The sequence below is a fragment of the Monodon monoceros genome, unplaced genomic scaffold, assembly GCF_005190385.1.
Source record: "Monodon monoceros isolate NGI ecotype Baffin Bay Population unplaced genomic scaffold, NGI_Narwhal_1 Super_Scaffold_8, whole genome shotgun sequence".
NCBI lineage: Eukaryota > Metazoa > Chordata > Mammalia > Artiodactyla > Monodontidae > Monodon > Monodon monoceros.
In genome coordinates, this window is record NW_021703785.1 from 12,854,941 (window position 1) to 12,872,757 (window position 17,817).

General features: G+C 40.7%; 1 protein-coding gene across 4 annotated transcripts in view; it reads right to left on the minus strand.

Annotated features, from left to right (window-relative positions):
• Positions 1–17,817, minus strand: part of MBNL2 (muscleblind like splicing regulator 2) — a 152,349-nt gene that overhangs the window by 88,220 nt on the left and 46,312 nt on the right. For all 4 annotated transcript variants that reach the window (XM_029210389.1, XM_029210390.1, XM_029210387.1 and 1 more), the window contains exon 2: positions 12,858–13,633. In XM_029210389.1, coding sequence (XP_029066222.1) covers positions 12,858–13,031 — 174 coding nt within the window. In that variant the 5' untranslated portion in view covers positions 13,032–13,633. The remainder of the gene's footprint in view (positions 1–12,857; positions 13,634–17,817) is intronic.

The following is a 17,817-nucleotide window of genomic DNA, read 5'->3' on the forward strand; positions in this document are numbered from 1 at the left end:
ACTAAGATTGGTTGCTGTTTTATAGTTTACAGTTATGACTACTGATTTATAGGCTGTTGTGTGGTTGAACATTGCAGTTAAAATTGGCACAGGAATAAGACGTCAAGGGTATAGAACAGGTGCCTGTTTTTATTTTTTTTTAAATCCTGACTTGGAAAATGCTACCAGTGAGAAATCACAGCATTTGTGCCTTATTGGAACCTTGGAAGACAAATGGAAACTTTGAGTAAGACCTTCAGGGATGCCTAATAGATTTATGCAGCATAAGAACAGTTTCAGAGTGTGGGATGCAATCATTTAAAGTAATATTTTCTAAATTTGGCCGTGCATATGAATCATTGGAGAGCTTCTAAAAATACGGATTCTTGGGATCTGTACCCAGACCTACCAAAGAGGTGCCTCTAAAAGTTCCCAAGGGAAAAGCATTTGGGAGCCATGGATGTAGGGTACGCAACATGAAGATCAGTCCTTCCTTTGAGCTAATTCTACCTACCCTATAAAGCTGTCTTCTGTGACACGTTTTCACTGCCTATTACAGCCAATTACTCTCTCTCTTTTCTAAAAAAGACTCTTCTTCTAATAATTGGTACCAAATAGTTTGGTATTTAATCGTTAATTTTACATGGCTTTTTGTCTCCATTATTTTATAAAATCCCTCAGGGCAAGAACTCCCAAGGAATATGGCACAATATTGAACAGAGTCATTGATTGATTGGTGAGGATTTTTGGAGGTAGCAGAAGAAGTTAGAGACAAAAGGGAGACAGATACTGCAGGAGTCTAGCTGGAAAAGTTTAAGATTAGGGAGATTAAAGTCTTTCTCTGTTGAAAGAAGTATCTTCTGCTCTGTGCTGTGGCCTGCTCCCAGTTGTAAGTGATAGAGTACACAGACGTTGCTTGATGTCTGCACCTCCATCCAACCTGATCCTTGGAGATGTCAGACAGTAACCCACAGACTACATTATATAAATATGGCCAGAAGGCCTATTATTTCCGGTGTTTCTAGTCCATCTGGAACACCAGACATAAATGAGTTCTATCTCTTTTGGTGCAATTCTATCATCTGACAAAGTCAATTGTGAGGGTACTGTAGGTCCCGATAAAATAAAGATGAAGGTGTTCCTTAGATAGTTACATAGGATTTTTTTTTCTTTTTTAAATGTCAGAGACATGTAAGACTTCAAAATTCATTCAAATTAAAAATCAAATTCGAAGCAATGATGCTTACATGAGATAAATACATAATACCATTAAAAATAAAAGAATGACAAGCTATATTTGGAAAGCATGAAGAAAAAAAGCAGGGATGGTCCATTTGTATTAAAGAATAAATTTGACAGAAGGTCAACTACATATTGATACAAGTAAAACCATAAAAAAGCCACGAGTCATGAAACACTAGGCACAGAGTAGCATAGTGTCAGGCCATGAAAAGCAAAACTTGCTAGAAATATAAGGAAACACATGAGTTGTATTAAAATTTCAAAATTACATAACTCTCTGGTAGGTCAAGGAGACAAAAATAAGCAATTAAGGACATAAAACACATGAATTATTTAATGTTTGTATAAATATCGATACACTGATATAACTTTGCACCTAAGAACAGAAAATGAATCTTACAAACACTGATCATGATGTGGACCATAAGAGATTTCAGTGCATTTTTAAAGTAAAAATTGCACAACTCCATTATCTTAATAATAAGATATTACTAGAAATTAATATCAGAACTTTAAAGGAAAAAAAACTCAAATTAATTGGACATTTTAGAAATAGTCACATAAATAATAAATGAGTTAATAAGCAAACTAGAAAATAACAAATGTGAGAACGTTGTTGAACAAAAACCTATGAGATGGAGGCAAAGCTATTTTATGTAGTGATTCACAGCTCTAAATGCTTTTTGAAGAAAAGAATTATGAGAAGACACCTAAACAGTCTACATGGGAATTTAGAGGAAAAAAAAAAGATAAAAGAAATTAAGGAAAGCTAGTGAGAAAGAAAATAATAAAGTAGAAATAAAAAAATAAATGAAACATAATAATGAGAAAAAAATAAGCCTATCTTTTGCAGGATTGATAGCTAAAACCAAGAACATGTTCTTCAAATAAAACAGACAAATCTATGGCAAATCGGGCAAATTTAATCAAAGAAAAAACTAGAAAGAAAAAATATAATAACATTTATAAATAAATTTATTTAAACTATTTAATAATAGAGAGAAGATTAAGGCTTATAACAGAGTAAAATAAATTAGTGATTAAATTGAAAACTTGAGTAAAATAAATAATTGAGGAAAATGTAAATTAAGATGAACTTAATGAGAAGAAAATCTATAAAGAAAGAAGAAATTGAACCACTTATCAAAAAGTTACTTTTACTTCAATTAGAGATTTTAGAAGTTTGGGGGACATAGGGCTCTCTGAGAAAGGAACACTTTCTGCAATGTAGTTAAAGAACTGGGTTTAAACGCCATGTAAAAATAACCTAAGTTTTTAAATTTAGGATTGAAATTGGTAATAAAAAATAATTCTGAAAAACAAATGATCCAATAGAACTTTCTGTGTAAAACGTCTAAGAAAAAGTTCATGCGATTCAAGCCAGTCTCAAGACTTGACCAAAAGAAAACCAGAAGTAATAGGAACTTCTGTCATACAAGGCACATTTAGAAGGGTTTTCTGGATAAGCAGCCTGATTTTGCATAGCAGTACCACTACTCAGATAATAAACTAGCTTCTCCCGGGAGCTCTGGTTCCCACCCAGCTCCTGAGTGACCACATAGAGAATATCCTTAGAGAACATTAAGAATAAAATAGCCAGCAGGGCAAACAGGACCAGGAGAAATGAACTCTCCAGAGGGGACGGTAACTTCCCTCTCCAAACCATCGGTTCCACGTGCCATAAAGGAACAAACGAGGCTACAATGCATATTCATTGGCCCTTTTAATACGCCACCAGGATGCATCTTTCCTAATAATACCTACCTCCAAATTTTATTTTAAGTTCACTCTTCTCTATCACTGCCGCCACCACCACCCCCACCCCCGGTGGCATTGGCAGTGACCGGGACAATGCAAAGCTTCGCGCACTGAGCTCCCGGCCCAGCCTCCTCCTGCAATTCCTTGTCCAGGCAGAGGACCTTCTCACAAGGCAAAGCATCCTCTCGCTCAAATCTTAGTACGGAGCATAAAATCCAAACTCCTACACAGTCTGTCTCTTATTCCTTGTCTCAGGTGCGTCTCCTCCTGACCGATGATGGGTCGTGCTCTAGTCACCCTCACCTCTTGTTTCCAGAAGTTGGCTAAGTGCTTTTCTCTCCAGGCTTTAGGGCTCTCTTTTCCCTGTGCCAGGGGAAGCTCTTCTCTCCTCACATGGCTGCTTCCTTCTCACCCTTCAGGTCTCTGCTCAGAAAGCACCTCCTTGGGGAAAGCATCCCAGGCCATCCTTTCTGTTTAAATTCTTCCTCAATCGCATTGTTTTCTATCCACATACCTTGTATTTCCTTTTTAGCACTTCTCACAACTTAAAAATAATTACTTTTTGCAGGGGCAGTGTTTCTACCCATTTGTTTTCTGTCACTCCCATTAGACTGAAAACCCCACTGGGTCGGGAACGCTGTGGGCTTTTACATGGTGCTGTATCGCAAGTGCCTGGCCGAATGCCTGCACTCTGTGGGCGCTCAGCATTTCGTGAAGGAATAACAGTCTGGATAAATTGTGATGATTTGATTAGTTTGTTTACTTTTCTCTTGTTGTTGTTTCCTGCACTTGACTGTGAGTTCCACGGGAACAAGGTTCCTGTGTCTTTTTTAGGCACCAAATGTCGTGCTTGGCACTTAGGGGTAGCTCAGTGGCTATTTGTAGAATAAGTAAATGAATAAAGATATCGAAGTTCTCTAGGATATGAAATTTCTTTCGCCTCAGCTTTATACAACACTCAGAACGTCTGGATCTACTAGAATCCTTCATTAAGAATTCTGCTATCCCAATATTTTCCAGTATCACTGTTTCTGTTAACAACTCAGGCACCCAACGGGAATGGAAGAGAAGCAATGTGAATTAAATCACTCAAATGAGGCTGCTGCCGGTTAATTTTAGATCCTGAGCATCTGGGTCAGCGCTTAGTTTCATAGCAGGTGTGGAAATGATATCTTCAGTGTCATTATTAATGATTTTACTAAGGGCTGGGAGCACTTGAAATATTCTTCCGAATGAGATTTGAGAAGTGGACCAGATGGGCATTTTTAAGAAGGCTATATTAACTGTATTCTACTTTTCAGCAAATAAGTCTTCATATTAAGATTGATTACAAATGTACCTTAGTGCCCATATCATATTCAATCAAAAATTATAAGCAATGATTTTTAGAAGAATATGAAATACTCGAGTAAGCTGATAGTAATCTAAATGAAACATATAAACATGCCTGAAGTTGACTCTAGTCATTTTGTTTTGCTTTAACCAGGTTAAAGCCTCTGAGTCACTTTCTTTTCCTCTTTCTCCTGGCAGTATCTCGTCTTCCACAGGGCTTAATGTTCATTATGGGTACATGACTTCAGTCATAAGAAAACGGTCTTATCAGTCACAGCCCCAAAATGCTGGTTGGTCAGGCAGGATGGCTAGGTAAGGTTGATCACAAATAAACATGTCAGCATCCACTTACACCCTGAATCCAAGGGTGGGTGCTCAGGGGAGTATTTGTCCTCTATCAGTTTTATCCTTCTTGGTCAAAACAGAGCTGAGAAAGAGTAATACATACTAGACTATAGTCTTTGAGCCAGAGGAAATTGAACCAAACCAAGTGGAAAGAATGTTCTATTTACCATTAGCAGGTCAGTTCATGGGGAAATTGTAAAACAGGTGAAGTTCATTATTGGTGAAGCTCCCCTAGAACAACCCTGGTCTCCAGCCCCAGGGGTGAGCCCCTGCCATGGTTTAGACCTTGACACTGAATGCCAGCTGTCTTTGGCTTCCTAGAGACTTGCTCTTGTGCAATGAAACAAGTATGTTCTAGGTCTCATAGTCTCCGGTCAGGCTCTTTTCCCCACCAAAAATGAAAATTAGCTTATTTGATAGATCAAGCTGTCCTCATTTGCTAACAGAAAAAAGTTCGAGAGGCCTCTCAGGTAATGCGGACTCAACAGTGACTTTCTAATGACTAAGACTTTCCTGTGTGACTCAGAGAAGTGAGTCTGATGGTGGGAATGTCAGACCAAATGATATAGATTTTTATGAATTTTATGGAGCAGTAATATTTCATAAGAAGAGAGGGGAACGGACATAGAGTTGCCCACTTCTTTTTTGCTGAGTAAGGACATTAAGGAAAAAAGGACAACAAAACACATCCATTGAGAATCATTTTAGAAAAGAAAGGAATATTATGATAATCAGAAAAAAACAAGAAGCAAACAATCTCAATAAAAAAGCAACCTTTTAAGAATTTACCTCTATGAAAAAATGTACTTCATACAGTTTCAGTTACGCCAGATGCTGTACAACGTCACGCCCGTAGACAGCAATACTGTGTTGTGCACTTAAAAATGTGTCGAGAGGGTGGATCTCCTGTTGTGTTCTTATCACAATAAAAACCAAACCAAACCAAAAAGATACACAAATGTATTTCAATGTCCCAATTTTGTAGAAGACTAGTGAAAATGTCGTCCAATACCAGTATCAGTCTATGGCCAGGCTTTGGGGAGGGCTGAGGTGGGTGCCCACAGTGGCCCAACAAGCCAGTCCAGGAATTTTAATAGCTGTCACCTGTGGGCAAGTCTCCATATGACCTGCCTATCAGTGCAGTCAAAACCATGAACGTGATCCAGAAACACCTTCTGGGTTGTAAATCAAAGAACTTGTTTGTACAAAGCCTTTAACTTTGAGGGGTTTTCTGTCTGTAGATTAACAGAGAAAATGAATAATAGGTAGCCAAAAAAGTGATCTGAATTTTCTTGGAACAGTTTAAAGTGTAGGATTTAAGGATATACTTATTCACTGGTAAATATGATTGCACACCCAGCAGCTGCCAGGTACAAGGAAAGAGCAATGAGACCCCTGCCTTACAGCCTTAACTCCTAGCAGTGGACATGGGCAAGCAGGAGATACGTAGGCAGATAACATCCCTTAAGGACAAGTTCTGAGGTTGCTTTTGTGGATGGATGTGTGATATTTAAGCGAAGTCCAGACTAAAGTGAAGAACTGAGGCTTATGGTAACCTGCGGAAAGAGCATTCCAGGTAGAGGGAACATCCAGTGCAAAGGCCTGAGGAGCAAAGAGGCCAATTTGACAGGAGCACAGTGGGACCAGGAATGCAGTGGGGTGCAGACCACATGGGGCCTTAGGGACTTCAGGTTTCATAAATGAAATGGGCAGCTATTGGAAGGTTTTGAGCAAGAGAGTGACATGACTTACGGGTCACTAGAGTAGGAAGTGGCAAAAGTGAAAGCTACAGTAGACTATTATAACAATCCATTTGAGACATGATGGTAGTTTGGGCCAAGGCAGTCATCATAGAAGTGCTGAAAAATGCTCAGATTTAGGATATCTTTTGAAGGCAGAGAGAATAGGACTTACTGATAGAATAGACTGAGAGATTGGATATGGTGGTAATGGTAAGAGAAGATTCAGGCTGGGTTTCAAGATGTTTTATTTGATCAACTGAATAAATGGTACCATCTATTGAGAATAGGTACCATGGGAACAGCAGGTTGAAGGGGGAATCAAGAACTTATTAGTGGATATATTAAATTTGAGATGTCACTTGAATATCCAGGTAGAGATGTCAGGTTGGCAATTGGATACATGAGTCTAGAGTTCAGGGGAGAAATCAAGCCTAGAGCTAGAAATTTTTAAAAACTTCAGTATATAGAAAATAAACAGCCTTTGGGTTGGATAAGGTCATCTAGGGAAGTCCAGTTTTCTGGGCAGAAAGTACAAAGCTCCTGAGGCAAGAACATGCTTGGTGAGTTACCAGAAGAGTCAGGTAACTGTCCACTGTGGATGTGAGCAAATGCAGAGAAGATGCTCAAGGATCAAGCCTGGAGAAACGCCAGCATTTAGAGGTCGGGAGGAGGCAGAAGATTCAGGAAGGGAGACAGAGACGGAGTGGCCAATGAGGTAAGGGGAAAACCAGAGAGTGAATCACCAAAGCAGTGTGAATCAAGTCTTTCAAGAACGATTAAGAGCAGTTTGTAAATTTACTCTGCCCTCAATTAGCTCTATTGATGGAAGAAGCTGTATATGCTGTTCTATTCCCAGTGTTTAGCGGCACCTGTCACAGGATCAGTATTTGTTTGTTTATTTCAGACGATAAATGTGGCAGTCTTCAGGCTGAATGCATCCTGTAGGTGTGTTTTATTTGAACTTTGGGGTTTAAAGATATTTTAATTGGTTGCCAAGATTTAGAAATTGGGAAACTTCACATCAAAACTTGTGTCTCTGGTTCTTTTTAAAAAAATCTCCAGGATTCTCACAAGGCAGGCCACAGCTGTTTGTGGCTGGGTGGCAGCTGCCGTCTTTAGAGGGGTTATGTGCTCTTCAGCTAAATTCCTGCCGTCTCCAGCGAGCCCTGGGTCTCCCCCAGCCATGAGTGCTGAGTCACTCATTCATATTACTTGCTGGTTCCTGCAGATTTTGAGTTTGTACCTCTTGTTTAGTTAAAGAGGGAATGAATGAATAAACAAACGAATGAATGAATGTTTACTGACGAGTAACCTGGAGCTGGGAGAGGTGAAATGATGTAAGCTTACATGCAGAAATGCCAGGGCTCAGCTATAGATTCTCAGGCCAGGGCTTTTACCTAAAATCTTTGCTTCCAATGTCATTGTATTAAAAACATCCTAAAATAAAAACAAGAGTTTGAATGAAAGAAGTGTACTGACAAAATGCTATTTCCATGTTTGGAAAAAAATAGAATATTAAACAAATCGTTTATTATGATAAATGTAAAGAAATGGTTTCCTAAGAACTGCTACACAGACTAGCAGAAGTTAACATCACTGCCCAAGGCAAAGTGAATAACAAACAAATGTAATTATTAAACAATATAATTAAGGTTAAAATTAGTATTTTACTCCATTAGTATTTTTTTTGAGGAGTAAGTTATGCCATTTTTCTCTGTGAATTATTTTTATCTATTCTTACATGTTTTAAACACAGACAACTATAATCATAGAATGACAGTTTATCATCATCCCTTCTTTTACTCACTATCAAAAACTGGAGTTTTTTAAGCCTCCTCTCTTTTGCCAGCTCCGGTGATGGCTAGTGGCTATTCAGGGCAGTGTGTGGAGGTGGACTCTGAAACGCAATTTGGGATCATTGAATGAGACCACAGTGCTTCATTTCTGATGTTCGGACATTATTGTTATGCATTGAATTGTGTTGTCCCCCTCCACGCCTCCACCCCCGCCAAAAGATATATTGAAATCTTAAATAGAATTATCCTCCTGTCCCTCAGAATGTGACTTGATTTGAAAATAGGGTCATTGTGGATGTCATTAGCTAAGATGAGGTCATATTGGAGAAGCGGGGGGCCCTAACCTAATATAACTGTTGTCCTTGTAAGAAGGGGAAATGTGGACACAGACTCAGAGGGAAGATGAGGCAAAAAGAGACACACAGAAAGACAGACACCTGCAGCTGGAGGCAGAGATCAGAGTAATGCTACCATAAGTCAAGGAACGCATGCACGACAAGAAACCAGAAGAGGCAAGGAAGGATCCTCCTGTAGGAGCTGCAGAGGGAGCGTGATCCTGAGGACACTTTGATCAAACTTCCAGCCCCATAACTGGGAGATAATAAATTCCTGTTGTTTTAAGCCACCCAGTCTGTGGTGATTTGTTACTACGGCCCTAGGAAACTAACAAAGAGATTACCTTGTCTGACTCTTCATTTTATTTATTTTTTAATGTTTTAAAATATTTTTTAAAAATTTATTTATTTAATCTATTTTTGTTTGGCTGCATTGGGTCTTCGTTGCTGCACGCAGCCTTTCTCTAGTTGTGGCGAGCGGGGGCTACTCTTCACTGCAGTGCGCAGGCTTCTCGTTGCAGTGGCTTCTCTTGTTGCGGAGCATGGGCTCTAGCCATGCAGGCTTCAGTAGTTGTGGCACGTGGGCTCAGTAGTTGTGGCTCGTGGGCTCTAGAGCGAAGGCTCAGTAGTTGTGGTGCACTGGCTTAGTTTTCCCGCAGCATGTGGGATCTTCCTGGCCCAGGACTTGAACCCGTGTCCCCTGCATTGGCAGGCAGATTCTTAACCACTGTGCCACCAGGGAAGTCCCTGACTCTTCATTTTAAACTGTGTTAGAACGTAGGTATCTCACTGGTGGAAGCTGTGTCCCTAGGAAAGTGGCATCAGCCATAAATGCCACAGATGTGCTATCCCTAAGGAAGACATTTAGGCAGACGCTGCATTGCTTGAGAAGCCTCATTCCTTTGCTTACTGAAGGCACTGAAGCTGATTCCACCTGTGCTTAGACAGGGAGTAATGGCCCTCCTTTTGTCCTGGAAGCTAAAGGTATATCATTCCTTAGCAGAGAATATCTTGAGCATTAGGAAGAATTTGGCTCTAATCTTCGCTCTAGGAAAACTTGGAAAATAATCAAAAAGTATCTTTAATGACCCTCTGGTCTTCTTGTGCCCACCTTAATGTGTCAGACTTCTCCTTGAATGAGAGTTCCGTAACTCACAGTCCAGAGACAGCTCTTAGAAGCCAACATGAAACCTTGGAGATCTTGAGATTGTTTGCAGTAGTCTGAGGGTATGACCACTTTTCTGGGTAAAGATTCCATAGTTTTGATTAATTCTTAAAGATGTATACTTCCCTACAACCAGAACATCAAGAAAAAAAAAAAAAAAACAACTAAGGGTGCTTGGCATGATGGTCAGGATGCACCTAAGATTTTGTGCCTGGGGAACAAGGCATAGGGATGGAGTGGGATGATGGCTCAGGGTGGAGACAGGATGAAGAATGTGGATTTAGATATGTTGAACTGCAGGGGACAATGGACCATTCACATGGGGCGTTCAGTAGGCATTGGGAGCCACAAAGTTGGCAAGGAAAGGGCACACACGCAGCGTTGGGATTGAGCATCACAGAGGGGGGGACTGAATATTTGAGTGCAGGTCCGCTTTCAGAGCTGATCACTGAACGTGGCCTAGGAAGGACCAACGCTGAGTCTCGGAGAGCATCTACGTTAGGGAGCAAGGGGAGGAAGAGGTGGCGTTAGAGGTAAAATAGGCAGGCAGTTTAGAGTGGTAAAAGAATGAGGAGCATGCCCTGGGGGAAAAGAGCAGGAGAGACCTCAAAGGAGAGGCTGGCCAGGCTTGTAAAATGAAATGTTTAAAGAAAATGGTGAACACTCATGCAGAGACGTTCTGTGTCTGAAGTTCACCAATGATCATCAGTAATCCCTTTTGAAAAATTGTGGGGAGTCTTTCTTAATTTATGCATACTTTGAATGGTTATGATTGCACTTCTGCTATGTGCCAGGTACCAACCACGTTAGGTGCTGGGGCACAAAGATGAATAAGACACAATCCTGCCTTTGGGAAACTTACTTGCTTGTGCAAGGACACATACTTAGAGGAATCAACTGCATATGGAGGTCTGAATAGTGTCAAGGGAGGCCACAAAGGGGAAGCAGTTGATTTACAAGGGAGAGTAGAAGTCATGATAGGGAAATGGATCTCTTATGCAGGAAGTATAATTGGTGGGTCCAAGAATTCTTAAAGTGTGAAGCTGTCCTGTACATTATCACATCATAATATCTGAAATCGTGCGTTTCAGAATCACGTGGGCACACACACACTCCAACACCTTGAACCAAAACCACTTTTTAAAAAAAAATTATTATTTATTTTTGGCTGTGTTGGTCTTTGTTGCTGCGCGCGGGCTTTCTCTAGTTGTGGTGAGCGGGGGCTACTCTTCGTTGCGGTGCGTGCGCTTCTCACTGCGGTGGCTTCTCTTGTTGCTGAGCTCGGGCTCTAGGCATGTAGGCTTCAGTAGTTGTGGCACGAGGCTTCAGTAATTGTGGCACACGGGCTCAGTAGCTGCGGTTCGTGGGCTCTAGAGCGAAGGCTCAGTAGTTGTGGCGCACAGGCTTAGTTGCTCTGAGGCATGTGGGATCTTCCTGGACCCTCAGGGCTCAAATCCATGTCCCCTGCATTGGCAGGCGGATTCTTAACCACTGCACCACCAGGGAAGTCCAAGAATTAAAAGTTTTAAGAAACTTGCTAAAATCTCAGTTTAATAGTAAATATCTAACCAGAGAAGGGTTGGATTAATAAAATGAAGAGATTGGGGATGACCTGGAAAATGAATTTCTCATCTCTGACCTGATTCCATATCTTAAAGTTCTTATGTTCTAGTTTTCAATCTACACTGCTTTTTATAGTGAATGCTTCCATTGGTGATAATCATAGAAGCAAATACTTTGTTTACTTTTTTGACTACAAGCAAAATAAATACTAATATAAAAATGTGCTTATGCTGTTATAGTTTATATGAATTGTGATTTATCCATCTATTCATTTCTGTGTAGACAAAATCATTTATAATTTTAAAGTCTAATCTAATAAACTTAGACAAAAAAGATAAAAAAGAAAGAAAATGGAGTAGCTATTGAGGTAAATCACATATCTATAATTTTTCAAATTTTAATCCTTAAAATAATTCTATTGAGCTATAAATGCATTCTTCTGCTTTTAGTATATAGACACATTTTCCCTTTAATATATGATTTGAAGTCTTGTATTTCAATTTTCACTTAAAAGTCTTTTTACTTTAAGATGAATTTTTTCCAAAAAACATACCCAGTCCCTTCATACTCAAGAAAAGACTAAGGTCACTATTTTGTAAACTCACAGCACTATGATTTCCCAAATCTTTTTTTTTTTTTAAGCTATATATCTTACCTATATCCATTGATGTTAGAACTGTCCTAGACAGTCAGGGATTGATAGAATCCATAATCTTAGGGCAAAATCAACCCCAAAGCATTATGGGCTAAGGCATCCCCATTTCCTTCAATTAGATCTTTCATTATAATTCTCCCATTTCTTCAAGCCCAGGCTCCACCAAACTCAGTATACAACTCAGGTGCCACAGCCTCCAAAAACATTTCTTGAAACAATCAGCTGGAAGCCAGCTCTCCCATTTATGGACCGCCATAGAAGTCTGCCCTCTATCCTTCTCTTAGGGCCCGTGTCCCTTTCTGTCTTGCATTGTAGCCATTTGCTGTGTTTTCCCTACCAGACAGTGAGATCACCAAGGATACCATCTTGAATCACATTCATTTCTTCTCTGATGTGCTATGTGTTAACTTACACAAAGTAGGTTCTCAAGAAGTACTGCGTGTGTACTTAATAATTTCTGTTAGCCATGACAAATTGTCAAAGAGAGTGAAAAACCTATTAAGTAAAGTATTTTAGGAAACCCTTGGTCAAGAAAGAAAGCCACAAGAGTAGAAAATTCTTCAAGAGGTGAATCAGAATAACTGGCACATAAAAGTGACACATTCAATTTCTTCACCTTTGTATAACCTCCAGAAGATCAAACGTTAATAAAATATTTATCCTCAGTTGTCACAAGCCAGACTTTGATTTAAAACTCTTGGGTACATGAATGTCACGCCAGACCAAAAATACAGCACCGTGTATTTTTAATTTAAGCATGGATCCGTAAAAACTTTATATATACCTGATATGAAAAAATTTGAGTGCAAATCTCCCAACAGTCACCACAAATAAGAAAACAGGATGTAAAATCGATTGTTAAACGTCTGTAAAAGTACAACGACAAATATTCCATTTGAAAGTCCAATGTGGCATTGATGTGACACGTAAAATACATTCTCTTACCTTTAGGGAATCAAAGCAGGCGATTACTCTTCCATTTTCGACCTGGCAACTTTTGGGGGGGTGAGCAAATTTGCATTCCTCATCAGAACGGGAGCACGTTCCTCTCTGGAACTGTCTGCAGACTTCCAAGGTCAGCCATTTTGTATCTCTGACCGGGGCAACATTCAAAGCCATGATGAGAAAATAATTTGGATCCTGTTCGTTTCTGTTAAATGATGAAATCAAATCAAGTTCCAATGATTCCAAAACTATTGCTGTGAAAAATCCCACATGTAAGTCTGAAGGTAAGTGACAAATTGCTTAAAGAAGCCCAATCCGGGAAACAGAGTAAGGAGAGAATTTATCGGCAGGCGGTCACTCATCAATCAATATGCCCCACTCGAAGACTGCGGGCCGCAATGAAAGCATGCTCAGTGTCATCTCTGGCTGCAAACGTCCGAGTCGCCTGATCGTTTTGCAGACACAATTGTTTTTAATAAAGTGACTTCAATATCATGGCACTCCTTGGGAGAATATTTAGTTCTGATGCTCGCAGCTATTGACGATGCTGGAAAATAAGCCACTTAGATGTTCAGATCTTAGCAGGATTGCTCTTTCCTTTCACCTGTTAAAATTCCGAAATCAAGCAATTGGCAAAGCCAGACAATTGAGGTATCTTCATCCACTCGTAAGGTCAGGGTAATGTGTATTTGATAGCAAAACACGATAACACAAAAGCTCCTGGGCTGTGGTTTCCAGCAAAAGTGACTTCACACAGGCACTTTTAAATCTTGAACCTGCAAAACACAAATAAAATATCAACTTACACCCAAACTCAATGGAATCAACACTTTAACAAACTATTTGGCTCTTATCTAGAATTTGCGAAAGTGCGGTTTAGAGCTTTGAGCTTTGAATATAGTGAGGAAAGTTACGCATTAAAAAAGAGAGAAAAGAATGCGAAACTGCAACTGTACTGCAGAACTGATCTAGGCAGCAGTCCAAAAGTTAGGAATGACTCAAACAGACGAGTGTGGCAGACACAATAATTAGGCATTCTGAAACAATTCAATCTAATGTGCCTAATCGCCAAAACAGTGTATTAGAACTGTGACTTCCAATTAATTTCACGTTTAGGCCATTGATTTTATTGTTGGAAATGCTGTAACCAATCATTTGGGATGTGACTCTCCTAAATAATAAGGATATTGTCATTCTGGATGAAGTGTGGGCTCCTTACCCTTTCCATCCTTTTCTAGTTTACAGAGATTTGAACTTAGAGAGGGAAAGGTAGATCTGATGTTTATTCTCAGATCTCTTATACTTTCTCTCTACTTTTTTTTTTTTTTTTTGTGGTACGCGGGCCTCTCACTGTTGTGGCCTCTCCCGTTGTGGAGCACAGGCTCCGGACGCGCAGGCTCAGCGGCCATGGCTCACGGGCCCAGCCGCTCCGCGGCACGTGGGATCTTCCCGGAGCGGAGCACGAACCCGTGTCCCCTGCATCGGCAGGCGGACTCCCAACCACTGTGCCACCAGGGAAGCCCCTCTCTACCTTTAATACTTGCGTGATGTTAGTGTTCCTTTCTAGGCTGTAAGCACTCAGAGGGTAAGGGCAGTTTGCATATTCCATTTCTGTTTCCCTAGGGCCTTAGTTCATGGCTATTTGGTCCTCAAAAACTATTTCTCGACTGATTTAACTGATGACTGACTCACTGACTAAGTGAATGAATGCAAGTTCATTTTAGCTGAGTCCAGTTTAGATTTTAACGGAGTCACAATCTGAGAATGTTCTGTTCTGTGGAATGCTGGAGCTGAATCACATATCTAACACAATAAAAATATAACAAGTCAATTCAGATTTCTAAGATCAGCACGATTAGTTTCTTTTAATATCTCCAAGGGTTATGAAATTATTAAAACGTTAAAAATTTAGCATTACTGAGTCAAGCATGAATGGAGGACTATATATCAGAAGTTGGTCATTTTTATATATTGGACACGCCACGGGCTACCTTAGATACTTGCTTAGCCTTGACGGCCTTCTAAAATATTTATAACTAAAAACTTAATGGAGGCTGGAAGTAGGTTATTTAAAATCGTCATGTACCATAGAAGTTCAGGGAGCAATAATTCTTGAGCGATTCACAAGTGTTCCCTGAAAAAGTCAGTCTCATAATCAATTAAGTTTAGTTAATTCCAGGCAAACCGAGCTGAACAGGCTTCCTTGCAAGAGGACTTTTTTCGGCCTTGGATGAGTCTCTGATAGGGGAAGAGAAGCAGTGGCGTCTCTCAAGCTTATCTGATTGTGGATCATTTATTTAGCGGGACATCTCCCAGGACTAGTGGGAGGTGCTCCTTCATCCCAATACTTCTCTGACTTGTTAGTAGAAGTGTTTGAATGAGTTATAATTGTATGTGCACTTAAGGAAATTGGCAACCTGGAAAGCTATGACACATTCCTAGCTTCCCATTGTGAAATATTTGAGGGGCCAGACAGGCTCCTGCTTGTCTTTTTGGCAGGATTGCATTCCCAGCAGCTAACATCAACTATCTTAACTTCAAGAGTTTAAGAAGACGACTTTAATAACCAAATTGCCTCTGGGTCGGGTTTCACCGACCAGCCTGGACCTGCACCCTCATTACCTCAACCCTTACCTCTAAACCCTGTGAGAACAAAGCAAGGGAAGCAAGGGACAAGGAAACATTTCTGCTTGTGTGTTCAGTGGAGCTGAGGCGCCAATAATGTGGAGACAAAATGAGGGGCTGGACACACGTAGTTCATATTTGCCAAATATTTTGCAGCGTCCCCGAGTCCCAAGGACCTGGGTCCAATGGGGTCACAGAACAGCAAAGATGCAGGAGATGCTCTTCGTCAAAGCAGCACAGTCTTGGCCGATGCGTCACGTGTAGGAAAACAAAGAGGCAAACACAGATTCATGCACAGATGGCAAATGAATCATTACTCAAGTCTTCCTAAAAACCACACAGGAACAATGCTCTTAACTCAATCCAGTGAATGGGGTACACTTTTGCTTATACTTTTAGATAAGAAGACATTTTTTTCCCTCTGGGAGAAACGGAGTGCCATTTCTACTACTATGAAAATCCAACCAGAATTTAGGTGGTCAGACTCTATCAAGATGGACTTGCTTTTGGAAACAGAGGAACCAAGTTTCTGATGGCCAGAGTCCTGTGTAAGTCAAAAATGTTCCACAAGGCTCGTCAGGTTGCACCTAAATATATCGCTGTCCTAACCGTTCATGAATCCACTCTTTCTCCCAGCTTCTTCTCTGTTTCTATCCTAAACCTTACCGAGCTACTGTTACAAAGATATCACCTCTCTTGGGCCATGACAACCTCCATCTTCCGGAGTGGGCACAGCAAGCAGCTGTGGGAATGAGGAAGTGAGAATAGATTTAATTGAGGTCACGGGAGGCCACCGAAGGAGATGGGCAAGGATGGGCAAGGATGGAGAAGACCAACCTTTAACATGGTTATCAAGGGACAAGACTAAATTAACCAACACATAGAGCAAATTACATATCGGGTCTACCAGACTGGAGGCTCCTGGGAGGCCCACTAGCCACCCGTGTCTGTTGAGCACTTGAAATATGGCTAGCGTCACTGAGGGACTAAATTTAAATCTTTTATTTACTCTTAATTAACGTAAATTTAACTTAAAAACGGATCCTCAGTTTACTTATCGGAAAACTTTTAAGTATGCTTGGGCCAACTTGAATATATGAATCTACTTTTCAGTTGTAAATTTTATGAAATCTAAATACAGATCAAGTATTTCTAATAAAAATCCAGCATCCTAATTGAGATGTGTTCTAAGTATAAAATACACACTGATTTCAAAGACTTAGTATGAAAAAAAAAAAACCATGAAAACACCTCATTGATATTGCTTCATATTTACTACATGGTGAATTGATAATATTTTTAACAAACTGGATTAAATATTATTATTTCAATTAAACTCACTTGCTTCTTTTTAGCTCCCCTCCAAAAAATTCAGAATTATATACGTAGCTTACATTATATTTCTGCTGATGGCGCTGTTGTAGGGGCTTTTGCATTTCTTCTATTAGCCACAGCACTTTCTGGAATGGTGGAAAGTACCCTGTCCTAAGGGCCAGGTTCCAGCCCTTGTTTTGCCAAGCCTCCTTCATATGACCTTAATAAGTCAATTTCTCTGAGACCCAGTTTCTTCATCTGTAAGATGTTAATGATAGTTCCTACCTACTTTACATGGTTACTGCCACGAAGGACTGACTACAGAAGAAACGTAAAAACACTCTGTGAACAGTCAAGAGCTGTCCCAAAGCAAGGTGATGAAAGGATGAGCCGCTCTATAAATATTTATTGAATAAATCCACTTCCAGGCTTCCTCTCTGCAGTCGTTCCCTATCAATGACTGGGGTCATGCCTGGGGTGGATCTGCTCCAGCCACAGATTCTGAGAGCAGGACGGTACCTTGCAGATCAAAGAGCTGACTGCACGGGGTGCTTGCTCGGGGCCTCTTATCCAGAGCGCCCCTCATTTCTCAGACCATCGTATTCTGCAGCCGAAGGGAACCCACAGAGGAGTTGCCCCAAGTACACATCCCACAGTGTCACTACAAAGGCCTGAGCCTGCTGTCTTCCTCCAGCTGCTACCAACCCAGAAGTAGATGAAACACTTTTAGGGCCCGGCGGTCACCCTGGGTGTGATGCCGAGTCCCAGTATGCTGGTCGCAGTGGTGGGGAGTCCATCTGGCTCGAGGCCTTGGTGGGAGCACAGCTGCTGAGTAAGCTCCCAGCGTCCTGGGTGAGGGGGGAGCAGGGGGTGGCACCTTCTAGTTCACCTGCCCAGAGGGCTCCCTGTTAAAATGTGTCTGTGTGGAGAGGGCACGTCTTTCTATTCTCAAAAAGCTGCCACGGGTGTCAGCTTTGGACCCATTCGATGCCGGGCGCCATTTGCCTTTCCTGGAAGTTTC